The sequence below is a fragment of the Folsomia candida genome, unplaced genomic scaffold, assembly GCF_002217175.1.
Source record: "Folsomia candida strain VU population unplaced genomic scaffold, ASM221717v1 Fcan01_Sc002, whole genome shotgun sequence".
Taxonomy (NCBI): Eukaryota; Metazoa; Arthropoda; class Collembola; order Entomobryomorpha; family Isotomidae; genus Folsomia; species Folsomia candida.
This window is the reverse complement of record NW_019091194.1, coordinates 9,614,798-9,640,319: the sequence shown is the minus strand read 5'-3', so window position 1 is coordinate 9,640,319 and position 25,522 is coordinate 9,614,798. Positions and strand designations below refer to the sequence as shown.

At 36.9% G+C, this 25,522-nt stretch overlaps 5 protein-coding genes across 5 annotated transcripts; 3 read left to right on the top strand and 2 right to left on the bottom strand.

Annotated features, from left to right (window-relative positions):
• Nucleotides 1–8: 8 nt before the first annotated feature.
• LOC110844550 (checkpoint protein HUS1) lies at nt 9–1,893 on the bottom strand. The gene is made up of 8 exons (XM_022090774.2): nt 1,717–1,893; nt 1,345–1,602; nt 1,158–1,267; nt 978–1,082; nt 738–906; nt 521–658; nt 379–450; nt 9–207 (listed from the first exon to the last, which is right to left on the bottom strand). The coding sequence occupies exons 1-8, from the start codon at nt 1,766–1,768 to the stop codon at nt 191–193; spliced, it is 921 nt and encodes a 306-aa protein (XP_021946466.1). The 5' UTR covers nt 1,769–1,893; the 3' UTR covers nt 9–190.
• A 491-nt stretch (nt 1,894–2,384) lies between these two features.
• On the top strand, nt 2,385–5,209 carry LOC110844543 (sphingosine-1-phosphate lyase). Its single transcript, XM_022090767.2, has 12 exons — nt 2,385–2,498; nt 2,638–2,803; nt 2,878–3,105; nt 3,171–3,379; nt 3,442–3,678; nt 3,759–3,858; nt 3,962–4,071; nt 4,158–4,290; nt 4,356–4,461; nt 4,551–4,697; nt 4,775–4,895; nt 4,973–5,209. The coding sequence occupies exons 1-12, from the start codon at nt 2,451–2,453 to the stop codon at nt 5,069–5,071; spliced, it is 1,704 nt and encodes a 567-aa protein (XP_021946459.1). The 5' UTR covers nt 2,385–2,450; the 3' UTR covers nt 5,072–5,209.
• A 165-nt stretch (nt 5,210–5,374) lies between these two features.
• On the top strand, nt 5,375–7,685 carry LOC110844270 (MFS-type transporter EF102). Its single transcript, XM_022090436.2, has 4 exons — nt 5,375–6,041; nt 6,139–6,310; nt 6,414–6,550; nt 6,650–7,685. The coding sequence occupies exons 1-4, from the start codon at nt 5,631–5,633 to the stop codon at nt 7,460–7,462; spliced, it is 1,533 nt and encodes a 510-aa protein (XP_021946128.2). The 5' UTR covers nt 5,375–5,630; the 3' UTR covers nt 7,463–7,685.
• A 193-nt stretch (nt 7,686–7,878) lies between these two features.
• On the bottom strand, nt 7,879–11,224 carry LOC110843383 (sialin). The gene is made up of 9 exons (XM_035848510.1): nt 10,722–11,224; nt 10,132–10,658; nt 9,732–10,034; nt 9,498–9,650; nt 9,300–9,432; nt 9,132–9,218; nt 8,461–8,529; nt 8,283–8,368; nt 7,879–8,205 (listed from the first exon to the last, which is right to left on the bottom strand). Exons 1-9 carry the CDS (start codon nt 10,810–10,812, stop codon nt 8,053–8,055), a joined length of 1,602 nt encoding a protein of 533 aa, XP_035704403.1. The 5' UTR covers nt 10,813–11,224; the 3' UTR covers nt 7,879–8,052.
• A 637-nt stretch (nt 11,225–11,861) lies between these two features.
• LOC110844609 (legumain) lies at nt 11,862–24,064 on the top strand. The gene is made up of 13 exons (XM_022090851.2): nt 11,862–12,298; nt 14,698–14,748; nt 14,900–14,946; nt 15,653–15,734; nt 17,401–17,486; nt 18,104–18,147; nt 18,230–18,324; nt 19,318–19,387; nt 19,917–20,035; nt 20,878–21,045; nt 22,907–23,023; nt 23,228–23,395; nt 23,820–24,064. The coding sequence occupies exons 1-13, from the start codon at nt 12,059–12,061 to the stop codon at nt 23,943–23,945; spliced, it is 1,413 nt and encodes a 470-aa protein (XP_021946543.1). The 5' UTR covers nt 11,862–12,058; the 3' UTR covers nt 23,946–24,064.
• The last annotated feature ends 1,458 nt before the right edge of the window (nt 24,065–25,522 follow it).

The window sequence follows — 25,522 nt, the reverse complement described above, 5'->3', positions numbered from 1 at the left end:
GATTTGCCTGCTGTGTAATGTAAATTTATTAAAAATAAAATATTTTCCACAAAACATTACAAAACGAAGATTAGTCAAATACAGTTGATCAATATTAATTGGTCTCTGCGGAACTGGATTAAAAATAATATTATGTATGTAATATTTAAAGACCTTACAAAGTTATCACACAAAAATCTTGTCTCGCAGGCTATATCGCTGCTGTTCCTGAAAAAATAAAAATTACTTGCTATCATATTCGCGTGATATTCTTTCGATTAGTTAAGAAATTATGTTGGATGATTTTTTTTGCAAATGACAATTTACTAATAAAATTTTGATTAAACTGTATTGCAATTTAAATCATCTTTTTTCTAGCTCTGAAAATATGTCGAATACCTGGTACAAAATACTGGATCTGAAGATCACCAAAATAAAATAAACAATGAAGCAGGCGGCTGTCAGCTATACCTAAAACAAGTATTTGTAGCTCAAAGTAATTATTTTATTTGAATTGGCTTAATTTACGGGGCTTACGTACTGAAAATCATGGAAGTTGGTTTTGCTCCTTCAGGAGGCAATAGGTGTAAAATCGATTTCATATCCACCTCAACTGAATAATGGGCTTCAGATCCATGAACAACTGGCGTTAAAGGACGATCTTCGTCATCACTGGAATCTTTTAAACAATAAAAAAGCATGCAATGCAATAAATTTTCTAATGAATAAATAAGGAAATGTGAAATGCATGTTCATACCAATTACAGTAAGATCGTTGAATGTGACTTTGCTTTCAACATTGTAAGTAACCACCGACAAGACTAATTTCCCTTCCTTGCCCATTTTAAAAATTAACTTCTGAGAAACGTTTCTCATTCTCTCAATCATCAGTCGAAGGTGCTTTAATTCTGGCATTGTTAAGCTTATCTAGGAAAATATCGTCATTATTAGTAATCACATTCACATCCCATTCACTTTAAAATGTTAGATTTATGTACATTGAACAGAAGGGCGTTTGGACACTGATAATCAGACCAATTTTTCTTTGGAATTATATGGACAGCAATGTCGTGAGTACATGTGAGTGAAATGTTGTTGCCTAGCTGTAAACGTACACACCAATCACTTAGTCAGTACATAAGTAAAATAGTATCCTAAAATGAAACAGCGGTACACACCTCTCCAATTTCCAGCGTTAGACAGGGAACCACCTTTTTTGTGAGTTTCATTTTCAAACACACGCCATCCTGTGCCAATTTTAATGTACTTAGGCTCGATGCAAACGCGTCTATAAAATATGGAATATATAATTAGCTAGAGGAGACAATGCAAGATAATTGAATCCATCTTTCGTACTAATTTTACCTGCACCAAGTTCCATGTATATTTCATTTTCCTCTTGAGAAATGCCTATCATTTTGAACTCTGAGAAGTAGGGTTGGATTGGGACTTCGCCCCAGGCCGTTGCCCCGCCGCCTACACCTCCACCCCCCACCGTTTGACTCCCAACTCCCGTATCCGCCCCTGACCAGTTCAATTTATCATGGAGAAGAAATGCCAACTTGTCCGGCATCACTCGCAGCACCATCACCTTTGAAAATTTGTTCAGCGTCCCGATGAAATCTGTGTGCATCAATAACTTTAGTACACTTTTTTAATGAGAAAACATCATACATGCAGAAGAAACCGAGGATAACGACAATACATGCAAATTTTTAATTTTATAATTCGACTTACGAGAAAATAATCGGATGTAGTGAGCATCCGTAATTTTTCCACGAAACTTCATCCTTGTTGGTCTGAACGAACGTAGCAGTTCAAGTATAATAATTATAGTTGACAAGTTATTTCATAATTGTGTTACACACAATTTGTGTCATGAAAATGTTATTATATGACTCCGCTCAAATATTCAACTTTTCCCCTGTTTCTGGGGTAGTGTGGACGATCAAGTTCATACTTACATCTATGTACGTTACCAATTTTACTATGCATTTTATCCAAAATTTGTATGCTAGGCTAGTAAATGATAAAAATGTAGCCTTTAGCCATCTTATAAGATAGAAATATATGACAATTACCCCAAACTACAGATTTTTTAAATTGGTCATCCACTAAAAACTGCACCCCTATCATTACCATCGTCATCTCTCCATGCATACATTTCAGTCTTATGTCTTCGGTCTCATTTTATGTGCATGCGATTTTGAGATTCCTGCATGTGAATTGAATTAGTTTAAAAGTGGGAACGCATCGTTATCTTACATAATTTTTGGATATGAGTGGGCAGTGTCACTGTCAATAACAGAATGGAATGAGTGAAGATAAGATTATGTAATGATGGGTCAATAGATCCATTTAAAATTTACAATGCGTTGCGATAATAATCTATTTAATTCGAAGGACTCGAGTTCATGCACATGTAGATATATTCTTTATAACAGAATAAAACCATCCACGGGCTAATTTGCATGAGTGTTCCACATTTGGAATTGACGAAGTTAGAAACAACCATAATGGTAAGTATACGGTGATACGTACTTAGGATTAGTAAGATCTTTATGTAGTGAGATCCGAAATTACACTTGTTGTATGTATACAAGATGTACCGGTTGTATTATATGCTATTAATAACTCTTATGGAAATATTAATTACAGTCGGACGCCTTTCGAGGAATATTTTCGAACATTTTAAATGAGGGACAGCATTTACGAGAAATTTTTAATCGGCGCTTGGTCGCATATGAACCCCTCGTACTTGTCGGAGGTTCTGGGATAATTGCTTATGGGATTCATTACATGGTTATTCGTATTCCAAATGATGGTGTGATCAAATTATTTATTTTATTACTGCTCAAATCGTATCGTGATGTTAATGTAAAATATTGCCACTTTTAGGAATTTATGCTGGTGTAAAGCGAACTTTCTTCAGAATCAGAAATCGCATCCCTTTTATAAAGTCTATTATTGACCGAGAGTTGGCAAAATCGGCTAAATCAATCACCGACAATGTGGAAAAACTGTATCGTGGAGGAAATGAAAACTGCAAGTTCATCACTGTGTTGCCCAAAGGTCCCATGAGTTCAAGTGAAATTCTTGTGCAGGTTGAATCGTACTTAAAATTAGGTAACTAGCGTTAATTAATATAGGCATTAGAAATCTAGTATAGATATTTTGAATTTAAAAACCAGGTTACAATGGGAGTGATGGTGGTCTCATGTCCGGAGCGCTTTATCATGGAGGAGAAGGGCTGACAAAACTTAATACGAAAGTGTACGAGATGTCATCTTGGTCGAATACCCTTCATGCCGAAGTATTTCCGGGGATTTTAAAGATGGAAGCTGAAATTGTTCGAATGGTAGCTGATCTTTTTCACGGAGACTCAGAATCATGCGGATCGGTATTTTTTTTACATTCCCCATAATTTGATAAATGTGTAAAGAACTCAAATTTATATTTAAGGTAACATCATGTGGGACCGAATCCATACTTCTAGCCGTGAAGGCATATCGAGATTATGGGACAACTGAGCTGGGAATATTACACCCAGAAATCCTAGTAGCATCTTCGGCGCATCCGGCATTTAATAAAGCCGCCCAACTATACAACATTAAAATAAAGTCTGTCCCCCTTGACCAGAATACTTATACCGTTGATGTCAAAGCAATGAAAAAAATGATTACAAGAAATACAGTCATGGTACGCATCCCCTGATTGTTAATAACTTGAAGTAACGATATCCTATTATTAGGTTCTTCTCATTGTTTAAATACATTTAGATTGTTGGCTCCGCGCCCGCATATCCTCATGGATGCATGGATAACATTAAAGCAATCTCGGAAATTGGATTAAAACACAATATTCCGGTTCATGTGGACGGTGAGTAAGGAATGGTTGCTTTATAAATACATTTGTTCTACTTCTGCACAGTAAGCTGAAATATTTATGCATAATAAATATACCGTGTGTCGGGTGGATATAGCTTGCCTTGGTGGATTTTTGATTGCTTTCATGTCGAAAGCTGGCTTTCCATTGGAACCGTTCGACTTCCAACTTCCAGGAGTTACTAGCATTTCTGCAGACACTCACAAAGTAACGCATCACTTGCCCCTGTGTGATGTAATTGCATCGTCGCTAATTCAAATACTACTAATTTTGTCAATTATTTCTATTCCTAGTACGGATCTGCTCCGAAAGGGTCGTCAATTTTACTGTTCCGGAGTAAAAAGCTTCGTCAGTATCAGTACTTTATCCATACCGAGTGGTGCGGAGGTCTGTATGCTTCACAGACACTCGCAGGATCTCGAGCAGGTTATTTCTTAATAAGCATTTAGTTTGAATGAATAATACAATTTTAGTACACGATGAATTTTTAGGGGCTCTTATCGCAGTTTGCTGGACAACAATGTTATACTTTGGAATGTCGGGTTATGTCGACATGACCAAGAGTATTATTCAAACTGCTAGACATATTAAATATCAGTAAGTCCAACTTTGCTAGAAATGTGTGTATACAATACTTGTACTTCATTGGATATTTTTAGAAAATAAGTGTGAGAACATGTTCACAGGTTGAAGCAAATTCAAGGAATTGACGTTATGGGAAATCCAGAAGTAAGCATAATTGCTCTGAAATCTGAAGAGTTTGATATTTATCGATTACTCGAAGCTATGAAATCGAAAGGTTGGGTTATGAACGCGTTGCAATTTCCGTCCAGGTATGTAAGCACAAGAAACAGGTGAAAATTAATGAGTATTTTATTTTCAATGTCTAATCATTTCACTTGATGCGTAGTATCCATTTCTGCCTGTCGTATAACCAAACTGCACCAGGGGTGGCAGACAAGTTCTTGAAGGATATCCGAGATGCGGTTGAAGTATTAATGAGTGATCCAGATTCAGAAACAACAGGAGTGGTGCGTACTGCTAAAACATTAATATTTTATTTGAAATACAAACGTGTACTTATACGTTATGCAATTTTTCATTCTAGGCTGCAATTTATGGCACCTCGCAAACAGTGTCAGATCGATCAATAGTTAGTGAAATTACAGCCATCTATTTAGATACCTTGTACGAGACAAACTTTTAATAGCACATACGATTATATACGTCAATAAGTATATCTGTATATACATATGCAAGTATGTAAGTAGATACGCCTATATATAAAATGCCTGGCAAGAATTTCAGAGTTAGTGATTAAAAATATGTGACAATTTACACTTGACGATGCCTTTTGAAATCAATCTTGAGCAATGATTGTATTGTGATATTCTATAAAAGTTGAAAGTGCTGATCACATTAGTACTCTCAATTGAGCATACTGAACAATTAAACATTCTTATCTGTGTGACTGATTTCGTTGGAGTGCACTTGGATAAGAAGAGCTGGGTGAAATGGATCAAATTTCCAGTATATTTACCATAGTGTATACCACACTGCAAATACCAGAACTGCATTAAATTACACGCTTACAATTATTCACCACATGTTTCATATTCCTTTTAACGAGAAACAAAAGTCATGCTAATGTACAAATTCGGTTGAACTCCGCTAGACACGATATTTTAAATAGTAATTAAATACTACCCCATAAAACGTTAAAAAATAAGACTATACATAGTTATTTCGTATTTCTTCTTAATAATATGGCAAGTTCCTCTCAGACCGATTTGGTTAACTCTGCAGCAGAGTCTCAGTCAATTCAGTCATCTTCTTCATCATCATCGTCTTCACCTCATGGATCAGCATCCTTCCAAGAAGGAGACAATTCAATTGCAAAAACGGTGGGATCGACTGCAGTCGTAGTAATGTCAGAAAATCAGCAACCTTACAAAATGTATCGAAGACGATGGATTGGCATGTTGGTCATTATTTCACTGAATATAGCGACCGGCTTCGTTTGGCTTACGTTTAATTCTGTTTCGAAGATATCGGAAAAATGGTTGAATGCAAGTTTAACAGAGGTCAACTTAAGTTCAATGCTTTACTTTGCGGGGTCAATTGCTACGTCCTCTTTTAGTGGATATGTTTTTGAGAAATGGGGTATAAAATTTGCAGTAAGTCACTAATATAATACCCTCATTGCGTAACTTAATTTTTCTACCTTTGTACATAGATTGCATTACAAATTGACCTTGTATTTTTTGTTTTTAGCTCATTTTGGGAGCAAGTTTAAACGTAGTTGGGTGTACAATAAGATATTTTGGCTCATTCATAGAATCTACAGAGGATTCTCATGAGGCAAGACTTACGGTGATTCTGATCGGGCAATTCATTGCAGCCTGCGCGCAGCCATTCTTTCTTAACGTATCTCCAAAATATTCAGGTAGACTAATCATTCGGCACTATTTTAACATTTTACAACGCTAAGATTGATGTTTTAAGAAACCTATGTGTCTACTTATAATTATGCCTATTGTTTCCTGCAGCCGTGTGGTTTGGTGATGGAAGCCGAGCAGTTGCTACAACAATTGGGACAGTATCCAATCCTGTTGGTATTGCTTGTGCAATGCTTGTGATCCCCATGCTTTGCAGTAATGAAGACGGTGATGATATGCCCCTTACGGTAATCATGCATAAATACATATAATATGTGCATACGTGCGCCTGTCAAGTGTATAAATAATAAATTTAAAAGGCTTTTATTTCTGTCTAAATATTTCAGCTTCTCGTTGTTGGAATAATAGCCATAGCCACGTTGATTCCTACTTTCTTCATACCAGTTAAACCACCCACGCCCCCATCCGCCTCGGCCGAGATTGCCCTAGCCGAAACAAGGGAGGTTAGCTTCATGGTAGCGTTAAGGACATTATCAACCAATATCCAATTCTGGGTGCTCTTTTTGGCATTTGCAATATCCGTAGCTGTGTTTAACGTCGTCACCTCTCTTATCAACCAAATTGTCGAGCCGTACAACTATTCTGATGATGATGCAGGGATCTTTGGGGCATGTTTCATTGCGGCTGGAATAGTCGGAGCTGCAGCGTCCGGTGTTTTTGTGGACAGGACGAGAAAGTACAAGGAGGTATTAAAAAGTGCGGCCCCCCTTCTTGCTGCGGGTTATGTGGGCTTTCTCTTCGTCGTTCGTGAGGATTTTTTCCCCTGGATTTGTCTCGTCTGTGGATTTCTGGGGTTTATTTCCTTTGCCCTCTTGCCGGTCGCTCTTGAGTTGGGGGTGGAGACCACCTATCCTGCCCCCACTTCAGCTTGCACGTCCGTGCTTTGGTTGGGAGGACAGACTTGTGCAGTTGTTTTCCTGCTTGTGGGAGATTCTTTGAGAGGAAAATCTCCGTTTAAGGATGATCCGGAAGACACAATGAGCACTGGTCTTATCTCGATTGCATGTGTTTCCACTCTTGTATGTTTCCTGGCATTTTTCTTCCATTCGCCTTATCACAGGATGGAAGCTGAGGCTGAAGCTGAGAGATTAAAGAAATTGGGAGTAGCAGGAGATGCCAATAATGATATTATGGGGTGATTATGGTAGTACCAATGTTATATTATATTATACTCAATGTAATAATAATGACGACAATGCAATTTATTGTTCTTAATTATTTTTGTAATAAAACTGGAAAAGTTTTTGGAAAAATTTAATGCATGCAATGAAAACATTTCCTTTAAATTTCCAGACTGCATACAAACACACAGGCAGACATGCTGTAGAGATGAACTACAATTGCTAGCTTCTAAAATTCCCCTCACGTACTAATTTCGGCACTGTACTAGTATGTAGCGTTGTACTTTGATAATTACTGATTTTATGCAAATATGTAGTTACTCTCTGCCCTGCCTACTTTATCAAACGTGCGGGGAATAAATACAACTAATTGAGAATTCATTGTTAATAACAATTTGTTATTATTCATTTATATAACGTTGCTTTTATCCACGATTTCTGGAAAAGATTAAGATTATCGAATGAGCTGTGGGGATATAATAAACCAACTAATTGCTAACCAAATTTGCACATTTATTGACAAAATGTATTAATTGCAGTACAAAATGCAAGTAGGAATTTTTTAACTAGACACACAAAATGCATAATTAATATTATGTGTAATTATTCTAAGCCATATTTGAAGATTCTAAAGAAGCTTCCTCTTTCGGCTTATTCCACGGTTGCTCTTCTGAGGAGGAAAATGCCAAGTAGAAGAGACTCACGGAGAAACTTAAGATTGCAGGAATTGCCAACGCCATTTGCCATCCCAGCAATGTAGACTGTGCACATTGAATAAAATACCAAATATGTTGAATTAGGTTCAGAATAAAATGCAAGATTACTGAATTTAGCTCACGTTGTTTTGCAAAATGAGTCCAGTGACATAAGGAGCCACAAAACCCAAGATGTTTCCGACGGAGTTTGCCACCCCTGATATTGTACCTGCAAACGATTAATTGAAACCGTTTCTAAATATGGAGTGGTGCCCCATATAATAAAGTATAGATAGATAAAGTGTCAAATAATCTTGGTACCTGCATGATTTGGTACGATTTCTATGTGGTTGACAACCCAACCACTATTCGATGTTCCAGAAATAGCAGCTATTTACATGCAACATAATTCAGTTTTAGGATTTCATAACGTCGAAAGCGTTTGCATGATCATGGTGCTTACGATTGGAGCGCAAACATGCTCAACCCAGATCTTTTTGTGACCCACGCAGTTTGATATACCAACATAAAGAACATTTTGTTTGGTATTTGCGAAAAATTCAGCGACTTAGGGGTGCTGCAAGTTTGCGAAAACGCTCGGTTTCTAAGGCAGAAAGGCAGACACTGTCGTGTTCTCTCACATCCTTGCTCCAATCCTACCACACCCACGCTCCAAAATATAAAATGAAAATCCTTATAACTCCGGTTTTGGTGGGACCAATTTGATTTTGTTCGGAAAAAAAAAATATAAGCAGGTCCAAATTTATTTTCGCATTTTTCCGGAGATAATTTTTCTTGAGAGAATAGTGCAGTTTCTGCCTGAGAAACCGAGTGTTTTCGCGAATTTGTAGCGCACCCAAGTCGCTGAATTTTGCGCAGATGCCGAACCAAATTTTTTGTATATATGAAAAGCTGGTACATCAAGATGCGTGGGTCACAAAAAGATTTGGGTTGAACATTCTTATGCTCCCATTGCAAGTAAAAATGGTTACCTGCAAAATTAAGCGACACTACTGCCACAATCGTATTACAGCCTCCACAAATCATACCAATGAAACCAGCAGAAGCTCCCCACAACGCTGTAACAAAAAACATGTACACGTATAATGAACATAAAAGGATTAATTACTATTCACGAAAGGTTTTGCTTTCAACCTTACCCATTGTGCTACACACTCTACGAGTGGTTATCACGGTTAAATATTTCCTGCTAATAATAAAGTCCGTAAGAAATGCCACACAAATTCCAAGTGTACAATTCATCAATTGAGGTAGGGCAGAAAACCATCCATTCTACTTTCAGAAAATTGAATTTTGAATTAAAAACATTAATGGGTTAAAAAATTCTTGAACATTACCGTTTCAATATCAAACCCATGAACTGAACTGAGATAAATTGGAATTTCAACATGCAGTAAGTAATGCGACCACGAGTCACCAAAATCTGCTATAAAAATTGCCCAAACTGGCAACGACGATAAAATACTTTTCCACGGAGTCGGAATATTTTCCTATATTTTTTGTTCATCCACTAATTAGCACTGCTTCACGAATAACTCAACCACTACCATAATTCTTTAACTGTAATTTACCTGGGTAGTTAATCCTGTTAGATTTGATTGGATGTATTTCAATTCCTCATTCGTAATTCTTGGGTGTTTTGATGGGGTATCAAAAACCATCAGACCCCAAAATACAAACCAAATTAACGTAGCAATTCCAGTGCAATAAAATACTGAAGGCCACCCGAATAAGTTGATCAAGTATCCGCCAGCAATCATAATTACGGCTGTTCCAATGGGAATCCCAGCTAATAACCAATTGGTCATCCGGCCCCTCTCTTCCACGGGGGACCAGTGTGATAACATCACGAGAATACTTGGAAGTGTTACCCCCTAACACATTATTTAAACTGGGTTACATTTCCAAACCTGGAGAAGATGCTTAACGCGTGTATGTATTTAAAATATTGAGTGGTCATGTTATTCATACCTCTGCCAATCCTTGCAGGAAACGAACGATTACAAGTCCTACAACGTCGAATGTGACAGTTACAACTGGGATAATTAACGACAACACCCCCGTGATTAATATTCCACACGAAAAGACCCACTTGGGTCCATAAACGTGAGAAAGTTTTCCCCCGGGGTACTGTGTAAGGACATAACCCCAAAAGAATCCCCCCAACAGGGTGCCCTGTTGCTCTTCCGTCCAATCGAATTGACGCTCACTCATGGAATTATAAACATGTGGGAAGCTCTGATTCGTTAATGAATTATGCATATTGCCAGTAAAATTCGAAAGTGCGAAATTATCTAGCTTCCTTGGGCATATCTGTTGGCTTCCTGAGCTTTGTGGGACAGTATTAGTTTTGTTAAACTTTGCAGATGAGGATGAATCTGCCTCGGATCTGGGATGTACCATCTTTACGATAGCAATGGACAGATTAAATCTCAATGCATAGCAGAGGACAAATCCTAAAAATCCTAAAACTACAAATGTGTGTCGCGTGCCCCATCCTGTAAAGTTGCATAATTTATGTTATTAGAAATCACTAAATTGCGGTACAACCTTGGGTTTACCTTGGTGGCCTTGATTGATTGATTTAACTTTGTCCAAAATATGTTCCGACGATTTAACATTCCTAGTCTCGTTTGGGGCTGTAGCACACATTATGACAATTTTGAGACATTCGAAAATTGTGAGTTGGGGTAAGGGTTACCGTTTAGGATTAGAGATAACTGCTGACTGCGTTCTCTCAATTGAAATTATCCTGCTTAATATGTTTCTGTTAATCTATAATATATGCAAAATCTAGGAAGCAATTACATGTCTTAAATGCCTGATAACCATTGTTTCAATTTAAAATTCCAGACACGACATTTCTACCCCATTATTATTGCGCCCAATATTTTTCCAATTTCCAATTCTCACCGGCAGCATAAATTTCGTCACTATAAAATATGTAGGGCAAAATAACTTGTCACCAAATTATTTCTGCTTCTCCAGATTTATGCAGATTTTTATTGAGTCATTTGTTATTTGCTACCGATTACAATTGCAGAATGTGAAATGCATCTAGTTTTTCATAATCAGGAGATGAAATGAAATTCATATATGTCTTTCACGGGTCATGGTCATCACATACAATCTTCATGTGCGTGTTGGTGAGAAACTAAATACAAATACAAATTAATGTGGATGCAAATGCAAGTATATGACCGGACAATGGCACTCACTCCATGATTTATTATGCCGTGAACTTATGCATAACTTCATAGATCTTGTACAGAACTACAGATGTACATAAATATGCACATTTGGACAAAATCACTAATAAATTATGGTTACTTAAATAAAATTAAGTACCTGTGTATTTATATTAACGTTGCGTGTTTTATCAATGATTCATCCGACAGCTATGTACATACTTATGCATGCCCATTTAACATGAAGGTTATTTATTTATACTAAACAAATTAAAGTCGATTTATTACCACAACGTGTCCAACATCACTCGAGAAATTTAATTCCAGACTTTGCTTTTCATATATCTATATATTTTTTTTGGGTAAATAAAGTTTATCCCCGAGGCGTAATTGCCACTAAGCCATTACGTGCCAGCTTATTATATCTGTTTGCTACCATTTCTTTACTTAATCAGTCACTCTTATTAAATTTAACTGGAACTGGTCCCTGGTACAAAAAAAACGTATTTATTCGTCTCGAGTCTCAGTGATACACAATTTCATCATCCTCAGTCAACGCATTCTCAGCCGTCGTTTTATGGTCTGTCAGAGGATATCTGTCTCTAGTGTGCACTCTGTCGCAAAGCATTTAAATTCATTAAACTGTTGTAAATTGTTGCATTTATTTCTAAATTGCTCTTGTGGGAGAATAAATTTAAGCAACGGTTGAAATGGGGACAATTTTAAGAAGCCTCGGATTGCTCCTACTTGTGAGTTATGGAACTTTTGCATACAACAAGGACATTTATCAAGTAAAGTTTCCAAATGAACATGAAGAGCAAGGAAACCTTCTCCCAAAAATTAAACAGGATGCGGCCGTAGCAAGGGATCCTTATAAAGTCAATGGAAATGGGACTATTTGGGCTGTGTTGGTAGCAGGCAGCAATGGATATTACAATTATAGGCATCAGGTACATTTGTACATTTTTAGTTGAAGTTCTTACTAAATAATAATGCATTGACAGTGGCAATACAAATACGTCCTATTTAATAGTGTTGCCAACAAGCTCTACATGAGTTGAGATGAGTTGGCCTTATACAAATACATATGCACTATAACTAGACACCACCTAGTGCAAAATTGAATTTTTAGGCATTTTTGAACTCCCAAATGGCAAAATTTCAGAAAACATAAAACTTGGCAGTTGGATCAATCTAAATAATTTTTCAGATTGCACAAATACATACAGTGTCGGACAGATGTCTACGTCCACATAGTCGCGTCAATTTCATTTTCAAATTGTCACTGAACTACTGAACCAATTTTCATCATTGATATATCAAATTCTCACAAATTTAACGTAATTTTATAGCACATTATTAGTTTTCCGCTAAAAAATTTATTTTAGGCCAGAGATGTATTTTAATTCAAAATGAAAACAATTGGATGGACAAAAATCAACGTCCAGTCAGAGAAAACATACAAAAAAAACTGTAATTTATAAGGAATGTTATAACAATTAATTTTTAATATTTGGTTGGGCCTCCGTTCGCTTTAAGGACGGCTTCAAGGCGTCGAGTCATAGAGTTTACCAAATTCTTGGTCACATCTTCAGAAATGGTTTCCCAAACTTCACGAATTCTGGATTTTAGGCCCGGAATTCCTGAAAAAGATTTTTTTCTTATTTCTCTTTCAATGTGGTCCCACAGATGCTCAATGGGATTCAAGTCTGGAGATTGGGGAGGCCATTCTAGCTTCGGAATTTTTTTTTCTTGAAGTATTCCATGGTGGACGTGGCAGAGTGTTTCAGATCGTTGTCTTGTTGGAAGGCAAATCGTCGTCCAAGTCCAAGTTTTCGAACAGATTCCTGGATATTACGGTCAAGTATTCCCTGGTACTTGTATTGGTCCATAATTCCGTCAACAAATTCCATTTTTCCTGCCCCACTTGAAGCCATGCATCCCCGCACCATTACCGACCCGCCGCCGTGCTTAACTGTGGGGTTGAGATTTTTTGGATTCAAAGCTTCTTTTGGATATCTCCACACTCTACGACGCCCATCTGACCCAAAGACATTGAACTTTGACTCGTCAGTCCATAAAATATGTCCCAGAATGTTTGTGGCTTGGAAATGTGGTCTCTGGCAAACTTCACTCGTTTGGTTGCATTCCTCGGTACAATAAGAGGCTTCCGGACTGCTCTGTGGGATTTCAAATTTCCCTTATTCAGTGTTCTTTGGATGGTCATAGGACTAACCTGTTTGCCGAACATCTCCTTGATCTCGGTAGATAGCTTTGGAGCACTAAGTGAGGGTGTAACGTTGACTTTGTTGAGCACGTGGCGTACTTCTCGGTGAGCCAAAATCGGTTTTCGACCACTTCTGACCTTGTTTTGGACTGAACCATTAGCTCTAAAGTTCTTAATGATTGTCTGGATGGTTGTCCTTGCTAATTTATACTTGGTCCCTATTTGTCTCTGCGACAGCCCCCCTTTTTGTCCACCCTTCCAGTCCTGAATGACAAGATCTCGAATAGCGATAGGAATTTCCTTGCGTGTCGACGCCATCATATTTTTCTGGAAGAAAATTATTTAAAAATTAATGCGGCATATGTTATTGATAGATTTATTAAGTTACCTGATTTTATAAATTGGAGAGATTTTTGTTGTTGACAATTAAAGTGAAGTGGACGTAGACTTTTGTCCGCTCAAATTTCATCCTCTCTCGCTCTGCACTATGATTCTCAGTTTTCCCAGAATTTTCAGAAATAACTCATATGTTTTATGAAATTACGTTAAATTTGTGAGAATTTGATATATCAATGATGAAAATTGGTTCAGTAGTTCAGTGACAATTTGAAAATGAAATTGACGCGACTATGTGGACGTAGACATCTGTCCGACACTGTAGCTAAGAAAAACCAAGCTTAGATTTCACTATCCGATCTGTGCATTTGGGGTGCAATGGTATAAATTTCAACGAAAAAATGTAACCTGGTAATTTTTGGTTCAGCTTGTTTGCGACTCACAGCATTTTGGTCTCGAAATAAAAAAATATACATAATTTTTGTACTTAAGTATTTGAAATTTGTACCATTTCATCCCAAATTTATCTAGGAGTACAAAAATGCTTAAAAATTCAATTTTGCACCAGTTCTAGTGCATTTGAGGCCAACACATCTTCAACCAATTTAGAGCTTGTTGGCAACACTAATTTGTCACTGGAAGCATTAATTATGTATATTTAACTCTAAACATTGTTGTGCCGCACATAAAATCACTGTTGTTGAATCTATATTTTTACGCAGCAAAGCAGCAGTACTAAATATACGTATTAATTAATGACGAGACATTTATTTTTATCTCCAAAAGGCTGACATCTGCCACGCATACCAAATTTTGTTGAGAAACGGAGTGGCTAAGGTTAGACATCTTATTTGATAATTAAATATCAATATGTATGTATGTACATGATGTGGTTTTTTAAATGTGGAAAAAATTTTTTAATGCAAAGACAAAACTAAACAAATGGTTAAGAGTAAATAATTCATTTTTATCATTTTATTCTTTAAAGGAACACATTATCGTTCTAATGTTTGACGACGTCGCGAACAGTGAAGAGTGAGTGCTTATAAGCTTATAAACTTCTGATGAAATATTATTTCTATAAAAAGATTTACGCAATTGAATCCAAAAGTATCGTCATCATTGATATCGATCACTCATTAGTTAATGCAATGAAATGCATTGGGCTGACCAGCATGCGGTACTCGCTCCTCGATGAATAATAGAAGAGGAGGAGGAGGAAGTTCGTGGGGGGAAGTCATTGATTTTCGATCATGTTCCGAGTTCATCATCATTCCCTCTTTTATGGCAATTTATTTCCCATCTTCTTTCTTTACAATTCTGGAATTGATCTCAAAAACTTATATTTTTGTAAGGAGAACAAACGAACTTAAATCAGCGTTGGTCTTTATACACTCTCATCTCCCATTGTTTACATCTTATTTATACCATTTCCAATCTCAAGCTGAATGAATAAATAACTCTCTTTTATTTCCAATCCGGACATATATTTTTATATCTCTTGGATCCCCTATTCCGTCTTTCCCCATAATATCGACCACGATATCCGTTTGTTTTCTTATTTCACGGCTAATGAGCATCGGTAATAAAACGATGTTATCGATCGATACAAAAGCAACAAAGTCGGATTTGTAATATAACTTTCCATTATTGTTACTGCTGATGAGAAAAAGTGGATACAATGCTTATTTCTTGAGTCACCATTGGCCTTTTTCAATGCTATTATTTGCATTTGTTGCAGGAACCCGACTCCCGGAGTGATAATCAACCGGCCGAACGGTCCAAACGTGTATGCTGGGGTAGAAATCGACTACAAAGGAGATGTAAGATTTCAATCCACATTTGTGTGGACTGACTTGAGCGATAACTTGTTTAGCATAATCACCCAATTTTGTTTTGAAAAAGTCCAGATTTCAGAATGAGATTAGGCAAGATTGCATTCACTGAAGTAAACTTTTATCGGATTGATTTAATTAGATTGCAGGAGAGAACAAAGAAACCCTTTTCCGAAATTGAACCGGATTCTCGTCCTCTTCTTAACCCTGCTTTACGAACCAGAGCCCAGTGCAGATACTATAAATACATGGCAGCTTTCTCCTCCCTAGTTCGAAATAAGTATATAGGGGGACGAAACTCGCAGGAATTTATTGTTCCCTCTTTTGGTATTAATATAAATGGCAACAACGCAATTTGGGGCGAAAACTGCAAAAAAACTTTAATTTTATAAAATAGCACAAATTTTTATGATTGCTGAACTTTAACGCCCTCGATTCTGCAGCTACTACCTATGCAGCTATAGCATATACGTAAGTATTTTTGTCCAAAGGGAAAGTCACTGATGAGGGCGTTACAAAGTTATGTGTTTACTTTCACTCTGAAAATAAGAAAGATGTGCGTCGTGGTTTAAGGACCGAGGAGTTTTAAACAGATTTGTCTCCCTACTTTGGCTGATTAGATTTTTATGTCCTACGCTAAAGCGATGAGACTCTCGCAAGTTTTTTTGCTATATATATATGCACCTGGCGTGCAATTATTGCACATCAGCATATGTACTGCAATACCCGTATAATATTGGCCAGGTTCAGAACTTTCTCTCGGCAATATATTTAAATTGTTTCATTTCGATCGATTTAAAAAAAACCAACAATTAACATCAGTAATACAAAGGGCAATCTAAATATCATATATATATATTTATTTATAAAAATATGCCCGAAATAGTTGAAACGCATACATCGCATGAAAAGTATTCATGCATATGTAAAACAATTAGATTTATATGCAACAAATCTTATGTATAAAGCGAATTCTACCGAGGAAGATGAGGCAGGAAATTGCCGACTTCATCACTTGCCCGTCTTATGCATGATACGTCTTCAAAGCACCACATTTTAATTTAAAACACAAGAAGGGCAGTCAACTTGAAGGAATTTTAGGTGGGGGAGTTTAAAAGCATGAATTTACTAAAGTTCCTACAAGGTAATGAGTTTCAATATAAACGATGTTGTCCCATGTATCATCCTTAATTAGTTTTCACGAGGCTTCGAAGGAATATGACGTTGAAACTTTCCCCCTGCTCTGGGCGAATGAACATTCCAGGCCTTCCGTCATGATGGCAAGCCAGCCGGTGGGGTAAATGGTGGAAGTGTGGTACATACATCCAAGGGGTGACTTTTGATGAAATTAATTCACCAAGGTAGAAAATAGATGGTTCATTTTACCCTCAAGATTTGATTTTAGGGTTGGCACATGTACAGCTTTATCCTTCGTTTGATTTGTTAACTTAAGATGGAGGAAAAATTTCAGAATCCTGAGGGGCGTTGGCAAGAAGAATAATCAATTGAAGTTTTACTGATTCTTGAATAATGGGTCTCAAACATGAAGTCATATATATCATAGTGCAAATAAATGTCGTTCAAGAAGATGCCCATCAACCGTTACATTTTCTATATATTTTTAACACATTTGTATTATTATATACGTATGCAGGACGTAAAGCCGGATGTGTTCCTGAAAGTCTTACTTGGGGACGAGAAATCACTAAGGGGCGTGGGCACTGGCAGAGTTCTTAAAAGGTAAATATTTAATTTGGTATTGCTTTAAGTAAGTTTAAAAACTACTTGATGGAGACCAAGCGTAGCATTGGAAAGCATAAGAAAGTAGCCTTAGCGTGTCAGGTTGTTTAAGGAGTTGAGTTTCACTTACAAATTTGTATCCCGTAGATTGTCTCATATATGCCTCTAATATTTTGTCTACGCTTTAATCCTGCATGGCGTAAGTCTGACGAAAGGAGGTTTATGGACGTGACCTGAGGTGACGTTCTCAGAAATGAAGAGTTGAATACTGAAAAGTTCAGACTTGACGCAATATTTTTGAAATTACAGTACGTGTACTTTGTGAGAACAGCAAATTGGTTGTAAACTGGTTGGCTGGAAAAACTTATTAACTTTGAGCATCAGGACAAGATTTACAAAAAGTAAATCAGCTCATGCTGTAGGAGTTATGAGATGAGAGATTCTGCATCTAGATATTATTTTTTGGCCTCCCATCGCCCTTTTTCTCTATCACTTGCTAAATTGTGCTGTATTTTTATATATACACTGAATTATATATAGGATATATATGATATACAACCTAATAGCTATACGAATACAAATATATTGTTGTACTTATATACATTGATTTTTTACAGCGGTCCAGATGATCATGTTTTCATCAACTTTGCAGATCATGGTGGTACAATTTTTTGCTATTATATATTTTTTTACAATTTTTAGCTTTTGACATGATTAATCCATTATAAGTTTTCAAACAATAGCACCAGGTTTAGTCGCATTTCCTTCAGAAGAACTCCACGCACAGGACCTCATCTCGACGATAAAGAAAATGCATCTTACCAAGATGTATGCAAAGGTACATACTTACATAAAATTACGTTACAGAGAGGACGAAATATATGACGCTTTCCATTCTTGGCATTATTTTATACTTTGGGTAAATTTAATATCAAGAATGCGTAATCAATCAAAATTACGAATAATCTGACCTGAAACCTACCACCTAACGTAGACAATGAGATCAGGTCATGAAAAGCTACCCACTTTGAACAATTGATTCAAGGCAGTCTTTCAAAATGATGTTGTAAAAATGATCGATAAGGCCGACGAAACTGAGGCAGAGTTGTCGGTGAGCATGTTAATCTATTCATTACTGATTCGGATCACCTGATTTTACTTGTGTAATAAGGAGTAAAATTCGGAACTCTTTGTACCCAGCCACAAAGCGAACAATCCATCCTGATCAAGTTTGTCAAGCGAATCCGTTTACTCCTATAAATTTCAGTATCCACCGTATCCACCTTTATACATATCTTGTACTCTAGGTCTCTATATGGGTAGTACATATATCTTATTCCATGCTCTGGGTACCATAATGTATGCAGCATACTAAATAATGTGTATATCCATACCTTTCTTTCGTAGTTCAAAAGGGCATTAAATCTCGAAATGTCACACATAGACGTAAATTTTCGAACAATACAAAAGTTATTTTGATTATGGAAACACAAATGGGTGATTCATTGACACTTTTCATAGGGAACAAAGGTGACACGATGATAGTGAAAGTTAGTCCAATAAATTACTCGTTTTATCTCCAAACCAAACTTCTATCGACTTTTAATGAGTCGTTCTTTCGTACTTCAATATATTATCTGGACGGTTCGATAACAATAGATCAATTCAATGTTGGAAACCATCAATTATTTGATCGACGATAACACATGAGACTGACGACAAATTTTAATATTTACCAGTGATTTACTAGGAAATATCAATGTGAATTTGATTACCATTGCCATCATTACTACTGTTCAAAGTAATGACAATAATTATTCATCAATTTTAGATGGTCTTGTACGTTGAAGCCTGTGAAAGTGGGTCTATGTTTGACAATCTGCTGCCAGCCCATTGGAACGGTAAGTTTCCCTGGAGAAGCAGCAGCAGGGAGGAAAAAGCAAACTTCTTTCTTCTTCTGGTTCGCTCGTATAAAACACACGAGTCGAACAACATAAATCTCTCACACTTCAACTCACCTGCCTCTGACTCCTGAAAGATCAATTTTCTCTGAAATCTTAAAACGCTTTCATTTCATGGACCAACTAAGAAAACTTAAATCTGCTCCCCTTCTTCTCCTTTTGTAACGAGCTATGCAGTAGAATCTGGTGAAATCATTACCCTCCCATTCCCTCGCATACACGTATGCATGCTACACCCACCAGGCTAACCTAAAATATAGAGAAAAGAACTCCTTTCTGTTTTAATTACATTTTCTTTCCATTCCACACTTTCCAAGATATGTCCCATTAAATTTTCTGCTAGGTTTGCCAAAAAGTCATCTGTTGTAAGTCGTTTAAGTCTTTGAGATTCGAATCCCCAGTTCATACTTCTCAGATTGTGATTAACATTTTACTTGCCATTGAATGTAATTTTAATGTGTTATTAAAGTATTTGCGACCACGGCCGCGAATGACGTTGAATCTTCGTACGCCTGTTACATGGATGACTATAGAGAGACGTACTTAGGAGATGTGTACAGCATCAAATGGATGGAGAATTCAGACCAGGTAATAAATAAATGATTCCAAAAGCCTCATACAATTTGGATGCACTTTGTTCAATTTAAAATGTCAATCTCTTTTGCCCAACTTGTTCTTGTTCATACGTACACACGCACATTGTCCAACCAGACTTAAATATGTACACAGTTGAAGGAAAACAATACTACCCCATTAAATCTTTTATGCTCTTGCAGTGATTTATTACCAGAATTGATCACCCTTGATGATCAGTATTTTTCCTTTCATTGGGTTCTGAAATCTTTATGGCAAATAAAATGACGATATGTCAGCAGTTTATTGGCACCGTGGAGAATGTTTTATCCACAGTTTTGGCTTTTATGTTCAGTGTTTTTTACAAAGACCTTGTAAGGCTTGTGTGCATGTGTACAGAAGAAACTTGTCCTATTTTCTATCCAGTTGGGAGTGTGTATGGCACTGAAGGTCGATGTGGACAATAAAAGAAAATGAAAACAATTTATATCCTTTGATCTCGCTGATGACGGTTCTGCGAGATTCGAGAACTGAGCAAAACTCTGAAAGTCATAGTGTATACAAACTCTGTCTGCGTTGTGTTATCGATAGTACACACACGGTACGGATTCATATCCCAGCCTTCAGATGAGACAAATTCAATGTGTGTGGTACAGCTTATTTACACAGTCTTGCCAAAAAGCTAAACCAAGAAAATCGATTTGAGGCACAAATTGCAAATTGAAACTGCTTTGTCCTTCTCGCTCTTTCTCTCTCTTCGTCTCCCAACAACTCCCAATTGTTATCTTGTTTACTTGATTTGAACAAAACAACAAATTGATTTCATTCACCTGTCTCTTTGCTTTGATTTTGATTAGGCGAACCTGGAGCAAGAAACCTTACAAAAGCAGTTTTTGATTGTAAGAAACGAGACAAACACCAGCCATGTGATGGAGTTTGGAGACAAGTCCCTGAGACGACTGCCAGTTGCACAGTTTCTCGGAGAGTCAGAACCGGAAAGGAAAGTTCGTCTGCCGGAAGTTGAGGTATGAGACAGATGATGTGAACCCTGTTACCAATTTTTGATGACTATGCATGTTTCGAGCACATTTCCAGAATGCTTATAAGTTACAAAATTATTATACATTGCACAACAATCAAGAAAACATTAGAGCATGTGTAGAAATGATTTAAAATAGCCGTTGAATGACATATTACGGTCTTTGCTATGGAACACGGATTTCCAAACCAGACAGAGAGTGAGTAGAGATCAGGAAATGTGTTTTTAATCCATCCGGACCATTTAACTAGCAACTCTACTATGTACATACTATGTACTTTCACTATGTACATACGTACGTATACCTCTTGAGTGTGTCGACTATTTTGCTAACTCAAACAAGCCCGACGCCAGTACTTTCTCATTTTGATAATATCCACCAGAAATGATCAAAACTCAAAATTACTCACATCCTGCCAAGCCAACAACCTGCCTGTCCTGAATTCTGATTCATGTTTAAACACCAAGGCCTTCCTGCTGGGTGAATTCATAGGAAAACCGGTGAAACAATACCGCACATTTCATTTCTCCATTTCACACAATTTCTCAAGTGAAAGACATTTCTATAACTCTACACGGAAGGTATAACCATTAACTTTGCACACACTACGCAATACATAACTCAACATCTGCATTTCAAAACTTCTCCCTTTGGAACTAATATATTTATTTATTTATCTTCCCACGAACAAAGTCTAAGACAAAAAGTAGGAAGTGATGAAAGTAAATTGAGATGAGTTGTTTCCTGAGCAAAACTTTTGGATGGCGAAGCAAACTGCCAGTGTTTAGAACATCAACATGTAGCCCTGAACTAGGAGAAGTAAAGTAAATAAGTGAGAGATTGAGATGAAGACAGATTTTCATGAAGATGGGTGAACAGAATAAGAGCAACTCATTCAATCTTCTTCCTAAACCACTTACACCATAATACTCCATATACGATTCGTAGCAAAAACTCCCCAAACGAGACCATGGGCGAATGGACAAATAGTGAGGGATGACAGCTCTCAAAGAATTTATATATATATATCTGTATTTGGAACAATCCAATGACTGCATACGACCATATTGGATGCATATATCGGCGATAAAATTTAACTCTGAATAATAGAAAAAGTTTTATTCACAAATTGATTTTGAATTAATATCATCAGAGTTAATGCATCATCCCCATAACTGAAGATGGATTGAGATTTTAAGTTGCCAGCAAAGTGGTTCGTTGGTGAATTGGTTGACGTTGGAGTCATTTTCTAATAAAGACGTGGCGAGGGCTTTCTTCCAGGGGAGGAGAATATGAAAGTGTATGTTGTGAATCTCTCATTGAGAAAACGAGTGTTCGAGGAGGAGATGAGACTCATCAGTCATTCTACAATTTCAAAACTTCAAACTTTCTCCACGCTCAACACCGCCTCGTCGTGTACTCGACTACTCGAAGCAATTTATTAGGGAAAAAGTGAATGAGCTACGGTGAAACACATGCCATGATCACACACTTATAAAATACAGCCCTGCGCTTTTATATGTAAATATCAGACGATACAGACTCAAGTATTGTTTGGAGAATTATAAGAATCTAAAAACAAAACTTGAGATATTGTTGCAGTTGATCTTAATGGAGTTTGACTTGCAAATGTCTCGACCCTTTCTTAAAGTTGTAAAATCTCACACTCGTACATTCAAATATTTTTGTTGCTTGTACAATTGACAATGTGCTTGGCTTGTTTGTTAATTTGGACCCAGAATAATCAAATTGAAATGAAAATGTAGCAAGATTATATTTAAATTTGCTTTACTAAAGTTTAATTTGCAAGTTAATTTACGACTTGTTGTCCTTATTCGATTTGCAGTTGAACGCCGTCGAGTCTTCCGAGGTTGTGAGGGAAATCCTAGAACGCAAGCTCATCTTGAGCAACTCGACTGAACAAAAGAAAAATTTGCGATGGAAATTAAAGCGGTTCCACAAGGTACGTTTAATTTTTTTAGCAAACAAGAAAAGCCATCAACTTTTGCTTGTTAGCATGCAAATTATTTGTTGGCACAGTTGGATTTCAATGGTGGGGCCAATATTTGATTTGCATAAAATTTTGCATTTTCTTTTTCGCGTCAACTACAGTATAATGCATGTAGTGCACTTTAATTAATTAGTTTTAACCTTTATTTGTTTTCAGTTGAGAAAGCTTGTTAAAACTGAGATGAAGGAAATTGTGTCAAAGGTGACGAAGGGGCTTGAGACGGAGATGAAAGTGTTGGAACATACTCGCATGCCAATAACGAACTGGGATTGTTATGAACAGACTGCAAAATACTACTCACGAGAATGCTTCTCCATTGCAAAAGTAATTAAATTAATTTCTTATTATACACATTATTTACTTTTTCATACATGTGAAATCTGGCTCGAGTTTGATTATCTATTTCCGTTCCAAAAATCATCTCATCCATGCCCATCATGTGTCATCTGCAAAGTACGTACGAATATTATCACAAGTTTGTGCTGTGTTGTACTATACTACAAACAGACATCCGTTAAATTAACCGTCTTCTACATTTGTCACAATTGTGACATGCCATGTCATGTCACATCATTCCACATGAAGTGCGGAAGCACAAAATGAATGTCGTATTTATGTACTCTCCGGAAATACTGGAGAAGTATTATTCCCATAATAATTATGCTAAAAGCAGTGCTACGCATCGAGTGTCCCTAAATTTTCGTACACTTGAGTTATACATTTCATTAAATGTTATTATCCATTTCAGAATCCATATGTCACAAGACAACTTTATCTTCTGGCGAACATGTGTGAGCGTGGATGGGGCGCGGACGCAATTCAGCAAGCTATGTCTTCCACCTGCAATCATTCCAGCCTTCAAGGAATCAATTAAACACGCAGTTTCTTTTAATTAATCGTATTCTACTGTAGTTGACTTTTAATTGACCAAAATTATTCAATAATTTAAAATGACTAATAAAAATCAAAATTGTTTTTGTGAGCCCTACATAATTTTTGTCTCAATCAATATAACAAGTTCAACTCAGAATATGATATGCATAATAACACGTTTACAACAAAATATCTGTCTTTTCTGTAAAACAAGTAAAAGGAACACAGAGAAAGAGACAAGGTTGTCACCCAGTTATTAACGCTTTGGAGGAAATGGAAAGTATCAAGTAGTGTAGAATCTGGGTTTAAATAGTCTTTTTATTAAAGACTTTCTCACTCGTTTGACGACCTTCCAATGTTCCTTCCAATGTTCCTTACAACGACTGCAAGTTACTTACAGACGGTAATTAGCGAAAGCTGGTTGGGTCGACTTGATGATGATTACTTTTCCTTAATTCTTGTATAGCACTTGGCACCAACATTGCATTAAGAAGAGATCAACAGCATCAACGTAAACGTTGTCATTAAGGCGTTTTCTCGTAAAACACAAAAGTAGGAGAAGCAGACTCGCCTTTTCATTCCTTCCTTTCTTCCATGATAATTGCGACCAACGGTTTGAACTGAAGAAAAGGAAAAGTTCTAATTTGAAATTATTACATTGATGTGTTTCCAAGTGGAGAATTCCTTTACTTTCTTTGATGATGGTCATGAAACTTGGAGACGAGAAATTAAATCCCCATCGGCTTTCCTGCCTGCTTCTGCCCTTGAAATTATGAGTTATTATTGTCGAGAAAGGAGACTGGGGATGGTTTTCTGACAGTAACGAGTCTTAACAAACTCCAAATAAGTTGAATGTGTGGTTTTGAGAGTTTTTCAAGCCGTGGTGGTGCATATACAAAAGGCGTACATTTATACATTATCCCTTTACATCGGATGACAAGCAACTTGATTTTGTATGAATTAATTATGTGCACACAGCAAAGCAACTGCAAATTTCCTGATAAGTAAAAGACAGTATAAAGTGCACATGTACATACTGTGCCTATTCTCAGTTTGAGATTATACATTTTTCAGCATTTGTCAATTTGCTACCGCCTTAGAAATTTAGAACTTCTTTTAAATCTGGAAACGCAGCAGAGGTTTCAAGCCTCCACTTGAAGAAGGGAGGAACGAAATTGGAGTGGATTGCAGGCTCAAGAAGACTAGTTTTCCCCACAAGAGGCTTGAGACTTGTGGTGGTGTTGTGTGGTGCGGCGTGGATATGAGAAATGGTAATGGAATAAGAAATAAGGAAGTCGTACTCTGGGGAAAGTCGACATTGCACATTTCTCTCAGCTTTAGCACAACACTATAGTCCACTCTCCTTCGTCTTCTTTTCGCTTCTTTTTTTACAAAAACTACGACCATACTGCAATTTGACCCACGTTTAGCAAGCACAGCCCAAACACTGAGGGAATCCACTACTGTTTCCACCGAGAGAAAAGTTGCTTTCTCCAGGACAAATAAAACACGTTTCGTGGTCGGAATTCACAATCCCCGAAAGACATTTCGCTTTGTCCAACTAAATAGCGAATTTCT

What these genes read in the sequence shown, in the direction of transcription:
- LOC110844550 (XM_022090774.2), bottom strand. Translation starts at nt 1,768, where the DNA reads ATGAAGTTTCGTGGAAAAATTACGGATGCTCACTACATCCGATTATTT. An exon ending in ATACATGGAACTTGGTGCAG is followed by an intron (nt 1,268 to 1,344) that starts GTAAAATTAGTA and finishes CATATTTTATAG; the next exon opens with ACGCGTTTGCATCGAGCCTA. An exon ending in TAACGCTGGAAATTGGAGAG is followed by an intron (nt 1,083 to 1,157) that starts GTGTGTACCGCT and finishes GTACGTTTACAG; the next exon opens with CTAGGCAACAACATTTCACT.
- LOC110844543 (XM_022090767.2), top strand. Translation starts at nt 2,451, where the DNA reads ATGAGTGTTCCACATTTGGAATTGACGAAGTTAGAAACAACCATAATG. An exon ending in GCTAGACATATTAAATATCA is followed by an intron (nt 4,462 to 4,550) that starts GTAAGTCCAACT and finishes ACATGTTCACAG; the next exon opens with GTTGAAGCAAATTCAAGGAA. An exon ending in GCGTTGCAATTTCCGTCCAG is followed by an intron (nt 4,698 to 4,774) that starts GTATGTAAGCAC and finishes CTTGATGCGTAG; the next exon opens with TATCCATTTCTGCCTGTCGT.
- LOC110844270 (XM_022090436.2), top strand. Translation starts at nt 5,631, where the DNA reads ATGGCAAGTTCCTCTCAGACCGATTTGGTTAACTCTGCAGCAGAGTCT. An exon ending in CGTATCTCCAAAATATTCAG is followed by an intron (nt 6,311 to 6,413) that starts GTAGACTAATCA and finishes TGTTTCCTGCAG; the next exon opens with CCGTGTGGTTTGGTGATGGA. An exon ending in GTGATGATATGCCCCTTACG is followed by an intron (nt 6,551 to 6,649) that starts GTAATCATGCAT and finishes TAAATATTTCAG; the next exon opens with CTTCTCGTTGTTGGAATAAT.
- LOC110843383 (XM_035848510.1), bottom strand. Translation starts at nt 10,812, where the DNA reads ATGTGTGCTACAGCCCCAAACGAGACTAGGAATGTTAAATCGTCGGAA. An exon ending in TAACAGGATTAACTACCCAG is followed by an intron (nt 9,651 to 9,731) that starts GTAAATTACAGT and finishes CAAAAAATATAG; the next exon opens with GAAAATATTCCGACTCCGTG. An exon ending in TAGAGTGTGTAGCACAATGG is followed by an intron (nt 9,219 to 9,299) that starts GTAAGGTTGAAA and finishes TTTTTGTTACAG; the next exon opens with CGTTGTGGGGAGCTTCTGCT.
- LOC110844609 (XM_022090851.2), top strand. Translation starts at nt 12,059, where the DNA reads ATGGGGACAATTTTAAGAAGCCTCGGATTGCTCCTACTTGTGAGTTAT. An exon ending in ACTGGCAGAGTTCTTAAAAG is followed by an intron (nt 17,487 to 18,103) that starts GTAAATATTTAA and finishes GATTTTTTACAG; the next exon opens with CGGTCCAGATGATCATGTTT. An exon ending in CAACTTTGCAGATCATGGTG is followed by an intron (nt 18,148 to 18,229) that starts GTACAATTTTTT and finishes TTCAAACAATAG; the next exon opens with CACCAGGTTTAGTCGCATTT.